Here is a 7,510-nt window from a genome sequence, read left to right as displayed (position 1 = left end):
TTTAGGAGTTATAAGGTTAGAAATTGACCGGGGACGGCAATTATCAACTCTTAATCTACTGTTTTTAGTCGTCCGGAAGGGGGCTAGAGCTAGTGGAGAGATCACTATAGATAATCATGATCTGGCCTTATCAAAATAAATATTGATTTAGTTGAAGTCCATTACTACTCCATTGATGTCTAGTCCCGAAATCACCTTTATCTCTTAATTAATCCATATTACTTGTTTGAGTTTTAATTCTCTTTAAATTTGTTAAGTAATCACCTAGATAACCAAACCACTCACTTTACCACATAGCCTAAATAACCTTAACTCAATGAATTGGAGTAATCACTAAAATTTAACTACTATTCCTTGTGGGATACGCCCTTGCTTTCTTATATTGCAAATATCCGTGCACTTGTGGCGTAGTGAAAATAAATAGCGAACACGTATATTATGAATATAAGTTTGTTACTATTCAATAATAGTTTTATTGATTCATGTTTCAAATTTTAATAGACATTAAGCAAGTCAATTTCCTAAATTTAATTAATAAAATCATTTCAAACTATATAATAATTTCATATATTTCATTTTCATCATACAAAATTACATTAGTTATACAATATTCAAACTATATAATAATAGTATATATTTATCTTCCATAACATAAAATGACATTAGTTAAACATGCAACACTCGTTATTTTTGCTAGTAACCCTTAAAAGAATTATAACTAGTGGTCGGAAATGCTGACAATATTGGGAGACAAAGCACAAAGAGAGTTGAGTTTAGGAATAGTGTAGGATTCTTGCATTAAAGCCCTTGCTATAACTCTGTAAGCTGCTTCCGTCAAATGCAGACCATCCCAACCGACGTATTCAGACGAATTCTTACACACTTGATTCCCATGGAGCGACTGGTCCACGTTATATGGCCCACACCCTCCGCAGCAAACTGCGAGCCCTCCTTTTGTAAATCCTGCCACAAAATTTATCATCCAATATATATATATTTCTCATTAAAATATAATCGACTCGATATTCTATATATGTGCATGATCATGATCATTAACATACCGTATTTTTGTGGGGAACGATAGAAGCGCATTGCAGCATTGTAATAGTCGGCGTAGATTATTGTGGTGTTAGGATTCTCGTGTTGAATGCGACTGATTTCTGATTGAAGCAGCTTATTGTGGTAAATGGCAAACTTATTTAGCCAAATAATACAACCGGTTTTAGGGTCGTAATCATTTTGATTTGAGCTTCTGAACTGTGTGAGATAAGTGGCCAAACATCCAATGGGGAAGTTGCCTGGAACCATTAGTGTCACTGCTCCTAGTTTAATCAGTTCCTGCATGTATTAATCAAACATCCACATCAAAATATATCGTCACTATATTTGATTTTCTGTCCACGTGTATAATTAACTAAAATAAATTAAGGATTTAATTAACATTGCTTAATAATTACACTGATTGTTGAAGTGGTGGCTTTGACAACTTGAGGAACGAATGTTTGAACCAATTCCATGCTTTTCCCTTTAAGCAATGCGTGATTATAGTCGTTGCCTCCTATCTCTCCCACTATCATCAACGACGCCTCAAGAAATCTCTTACGATCTGGATAACGATATAATATACCAATTCAAGTACATGCAGTGAAACAATCACACATATGTGTGTGTGTGTGTATATATATATATATATATATATATATATATATATATAGAGAGAGAGAGAGAGAGAGAGATTGAATCAATTAAAAACTTTTATTAATATACAAACTACAAACCCCTTACATTAAACCTATAAAATAACTGCACATAACCTATAAACTATCTGCACTTTAATGGTCTTGGGTTCTGTAAGCACATGTTGTGGAATGTTGGCCCAATGTTCTTTATTTCTTTTCGGGCCTAGACCTCTTAAGCCCAAAACCCCTTCCCTTAAATACCCCAACCCCTTCAGCCAAACCTTAATCCCCTTTCCTCACTTCGCCGCTCCATCTCAGATCACCTCCCAAACCCTAAGTTCTCCTGACCTCTGGTCTTCCTCTCCCTCGAGCTCCACCCTCATTAATGGCTTCCTCCTCCTTCCCAAAGTCCTTTACACCTTCTCGTCCATTCCCTATCTTGGGTATAAAGCTATCGATTGAGGGAAGTTCTGTATATACGATCTCTACGTTGAAGGCTCTGCTATTCCTTCTGTTTCTCTGGTCTTTGTCACTGATTTCCGGAGTTATGGCCGTAGGGTGAGAGCTTCCTCCAGTCGTGAGCCTTATCACCGGATTCTTGACCTTAGGTTTCCTGCTTGGTGATAAAGAGAGGATCTCTGAGCCGCCGGAATCCTGACCACCGGATTCCTGACTCTTGGTGGCTAAACCTGTCGGATCTGAGCTCCGATCTATCTTTTCTGTCCCTTTGTGCCTTGGTCTTTGAGCTGCCGGGAGTGTGTCGCCACCGTGGGAAAAATCTGATCGCGAGGACACCTTTTTCCCACCTCTTATCTCTTTTCTTCTTCCTTTTGTTTCCTTTTTTTCTTTCTCTTTTACTTACTCTCTCTCTGGTATTGCAGGTATAGGCCTGAAGAAGAAGAATGACAAGTTCGAGGATCTAAAGTGCTTGAGCACTAATGGAGGCGGCAGGACGGTTCGGAAAACAAGTGGTGAACCACCGGCTAGGCGAAGATACCCAACACATGTGTTTTTACACATAATTTGTCATTATGTAGAAACATCTCAAAAATACCTCTTTTAGCCCGAGTGACAGTACCAATACCTCATAGTTTTCTTTTGTTGTGTTTTATACTTTCCTTATGCGAAGCAGATGTTTATGGTACGAATCCAGGATGAAGATCATCATGCATTTATGTGGCGTGGGAAGCAGTTTAGCCAGATCTTCTTGCCTTCTTTTAGTAATAATTCGTTTAGAATATTTCCCTCAAGAAAATATTCACCCCTATGTTACATGGTAACTGATAATACTCACTTTTCTATGGTTTTTAATGTTCTTATTATATCAATTTTATAAGGAATTGAGTGATTAATAGTTGAAATTGAAGTTGCCTAAGTAGCACCATACTAACATGCAATGCTATTACCGAACTGGGTGGGTTATCAATTCTGGTGTCTTTCGGTTGTTGCATTATTTGTTACACTTGATGTTGGTGCACTACTATATGTACTAGCTCGGTCTGTGGCGTATGTGTATTTAGACAGGTAGCACTTTTATATTATATTTTTGTTGTATAATTATTAGACATCTGAACTTAAGGATAAAATTTAAAATTTTCACTATAATATAAAATTTATACCTTGAAAATATAAAAGAAATTGAGTGTATATATAAAGAATATATGCAGACCTTTTTAAATAACACTACATTAATGCATAATGCAAATTTTGAATCATTATTCTATTTTATAATTTGTATACGACAAAATTTATTTTTTAATTTAATATTTATTTTATCAAAAAAATATAGAAAAATAAAAACTGTACATGGGTATAAATATAAATTATTTGTAAATTTATATAACAAATAACGCTAAATATGCATATCCACATATAGCGCGAGGGCACGACTAATTAAGGAAATGGTCTAAATCATGTTCGGATCCATCGAATCAAAATTTTGATTGCCCATATCCTTAAACATGGATCTGGATCCATAGATATTAAGCATACAATAGTCATAATACTTGTTGTGCAACAAATAACCATATAGCAATTCTTGCAATCGAAGAGCAATTTCAATTCGATAGCAAAAGAGGGAAGCTCAAGCTTGATTTCGAGTTTGAGCCTAATTCTAAGCTCAATAATTTTATCGAGTTAAGCTTAAAGATCAAGAGCACATTTTAAACATTTTTCAAACCTTTTATGAGTTTTTAACGAGTTCGAACTCAAACATCATTTATTAGAACATCTAACGAGTTGAGCTTGAGTTCAAACTCAAACTCGATATCATTGAATATCACACGAGCCGAGCTCAAGTTAAAATCGAACTCAAACCCGATAAGTGAATGAAAAACCAAACGCGATCAACAAGACAAAAGCATAAGTCAAGGTCAGGCTAAACTTGAAAACCTTAATATTTAAACGAGCCAAATTTGAGATTATTAATTTTCGGATCGAATCAGATCGGATCGGCTGCCTTTTAACCTTTTTAATATTGATGCAATTCCACTCACTCTTTCACGCGTGTGTTGCACGCGCCAGGGCTGGCCGGGATGATCAAAGCGTGGGATCACGCGTGCTGCATTATTGAAGAGTGCGTGATTGATGGGAAGCACTTTTGCTTCATGGAGAGTAGAGTAGTTTGCCACGCCGACATCTTTCTCCAAATTTTGAAACCACGTGGGATTATGTTTATACCTGGGGAGCGAAAGTCACGTGGGATCCTCTATCCCACTATTTTGTGTGTACCACCGTGTACCACTATTAATTTATTATAATTTTTAATTATATTTTCTTTAATTTTAAGTTATTATGCTTTAATATTATAAAAAGATAATTAACAAGGGTTCACTCATCACATTAGGGTTTATAATTATTTTTTTATATTTATTTGGATTAATAATTAATTATTTGGGTTCATTAATTCAAAGTTGGGGTATATAATTTTTTAAAATTTTAATTTTTAGTTATAAATATTAATTAGAGTTCATAATATAATAATATTTTTTATTTCTATAAAAAATAATTATAAAATAGATAAATTAAAAATGGTACACATAAAATAGTGGGACAAATGATTAAAGTAGGTATTAAGCGTGAGAGATGTTGCCAAAAATTTCACGTGAAGCTCCCGCCCAATTATTTTAGTTTGGTATTATTTTTCTTTTGAAACAAATGTTTTTGCATATTTGAACTTTTAGGGTGCGTGAACTTTGATGATAAAATTTTCATTGGAAAAAAATGGATAAGAGAAAATAAAAAAAAGTATTAATTTTTTTTATCCTATGTTTACTATAAATGAAAAGATGTAAAAATATTGGAAAATATTTTCACACTCTAATTACCATAGGATAATATTATCCAATATTGGAGAAAAAATGAGTGAAAATGAGCTGCCCGAGAAAATATTTCATCCTACTTCGGAAAAAATTTTCATTATAATAAACATATGAAAATAGTGAAAAATGAGTGAAAAAAATATTTTTTTTCTCTCTTTTTCCATCAAAGTAAACACGCCCTTAGTTAGGTGATAAAATTTAGAACGAAAGAGATTTTAGAGTTAAAGATTTTGATCAATGCTTCTTTCGTGTTTTCTTTCTTTCGATGTTAAGAAGTTAGGTATCAGCGGATTCTCTTCATTTGGTTTTTTTGGATAAATTAATATTTTTTTTAGATATAGATAAATTAATAATTAAAATAAATAAATTTAAAGATTATGTCATGATGAATTCGAATTTAATTTTTTTTATGTTAAGCATTAATCACTCTACTGTTAGATGAACACGCACTTTATTTAGCTTTTTTAGTGTAGCAAAGTTGAACGCACACTTTATTTAGCTTTTTTAGTGTAGCAAAGTTGCATGTTTCATAATCTACTAAAATTTTATGTTTATATATTTTTCTTATACAAAAAAAGTTACTATCTTAAGGGAGCGTTTACTTTGAAGGATTAGGCTTGATAGATAAAAGTAATAGGTTAATCTCGTATTTTCTTTGATGGATTGTAACTTTGAGATATCCCAAGGCCCTTGAATCTTGATTATTTTTATCATTTAAGCTAATTTTTGCTTGATTCTTATCCCATGAAAATAGTGGAATTGAAGATATTTTACTCTTAAGGATAAAAATACTCAATCCTACGTATAATCAATCATGCAAAGTAACCGGGAAGAGATCCGATGTCCCACAATCTCATGTGTGTCACTATGTCCCATGCTTATATCTATTATTTTAAAAATATTTTTTATAAAAATAAAATTTATTATAATACTAGGAATTATATTTAATTTTTATTTCAAAAGATTAAATTTTTTAGAAAGTATATACCATGACTTTGAATTTACCAACTTATTATTAGCTAATAAAAATGAAAATAAATGATAAAAAATAATTATATACCCTAAATTGATGGAATAAACCCTAGTTTATAATCACAAAATTAAACTAAAACATATAAAGTTGAAATTGACGAAAATATATATAAGAAATTAAATAAAATTAAAAATAAAATACAAAGTGGCACATAAAATATAGTACACTGAATCGCATTCCCAAAGTAACCACCCTAAATGTGATTGCGACAAGTGCTAGTGCTACGGATAACTTTACAATCCTCTATCATTTTCTTTAATTAGATTTGTAGTCACAATTTTGTAATTTCAAGCTTTTCGGATGCTTTAGTTTGAATTCTTTTAAATTCTACTTAGAACTCATTTTGTAACTATTTTTCACATTTAATTTTCTATTTTGCAGTTATAATTAATATTAACCTAAGAAATTTGATCAAATCAAAAAACTAAAAAAAGAACGAGAAAAAAGAATAAAATGCATCCTTTCTGACCTGAAGGTTTGCGATAAAATTTTGGCAAAAAAAGTTCCTTAAACCATCGCAATTGATCTGTCAAAGAAATATTTGCATGACGAACTTCGATTCCTTTATTCATAAAAAAGGAGTCCGGCAGCGCATTTGCCGACGCCGCCGCAAAATTCACACTATTTCCGCCGCTCAAATTCTTTCCACCGTAAAACGGCGGCACCAAAGGAAGCCCCAAATATTCAGCTGCAAACCAGCCATTAATTAAATATAATTAAAGAAATAATAAATTAAAAAAAAAAACTTGTAAAGGTACCAATGAAGTCGATGATGAGGCGGCCGTCGGAGCATCTTCCGGTGGGACGATTGAAGAAAGTTTCTCCGTACGGCGGCACCGCGAAAAACAAGGGAGGTTCCGATGGATACAAGTGGAGTAGGTTTCCGGTATCTGTTAGTGAATCGCCGAAGCCAATTATGGATTTGAAACAAGAAGAAGAAGGAGGAAGAGAAGCAGCGAGTTTGGTTTGCGATGAAAATAAAATTAAAAGAAAGAAATGTGTGAAAATGGATCGGTTTTTGGGAGAGAAACATGACGGAGCCATTATGGAACATGCGATATGGAATGGAATGTGGTGATGATGCATATATATGAGACAGTTGTAAGCATTTATCTATACGAAAACTATTCTTCACTCTTTTTTACTCGTTAAAAAAACACTATATGATGAAGCATTAATGGGACCCGCTCCTCTCAAAATGAGATTAAATTCCTTTACTCACGCATTTGATATTCGGCTCGATCCATCTTTTGTATTTATTATTATAGTAATCGTATATATGCATGATTCCTTTCTCGTTGTATTAAAAAACAAAAAATCAACCATAAATTGAGATCATACAAATTGTCGACTAAAAGATCAAATATGGTTTCGTAATTGAGACATTATTTTTACAAGACACGTTTCTTAATTAATTAGTTATAACGTATTTTTATCAAATCAATAAAATATCTATATACTAAACTAATCTCAAGTCC

The 7,510-nt window shown here is 32.8% G+C and overlaps 1 protein-coding gene across 1 annotated transcript; it reads right to left on the bottom strand.

Annotated features, from left to right (window-relative positions):
* Positions 1 to 551: 551 nt before the first annotated feature.
* Positions 552 to 7,152, bottom strand: LOC130985415 (GDSL esterase/lipase At1g28570-like). Its single transcript, XM_057908380.1, has 5 exons — positions 6,791 to 7,152; positions 6,502 to 6,720; positions 1,458 to 1,606; positions 1,062 to 1,338; positions 552 to 963 (listed from the first exon to the last, which is right to left on the bottom strand). The coding sequence occupies exons 1-5, from the start codon at positions 7,116 to 7,118 to the stop codon at positions 719 to 721; spliced, it is 1,218 nt and encodes a 405-aa protein (XP_057764363.1). The 5' UTR covers positions 7,119 to 7,152; the 3' UTR covers positions 552 to 718.
* Between the last annotated feature and the right edge of the window lie 358 nt (positions 7,153 to 7,510).

Source organism: Salvia miltiorrhiza, chromosome 5, assembly GCF_028751815.1.
Source record: "Salvia miltiorrhiza cultivar Shanhuang (shh) chromosome 5, IMPLAD_Smil_shh, whole genome shotgun sequence".
Taxonomy (NCBI): domain Eukaryota; kingdom Viridiplantae; phylum Streptophyta; class Magnoliopsida; order Lamiales; family Lamiaceae; genus Salvia; species Salvia miltiorrhiza.
The sequence above is the reverse complement of the archived record's forward strand: the minus strand, read 5'-3'. Positions and strand labels throughout refer to the sequence as shown.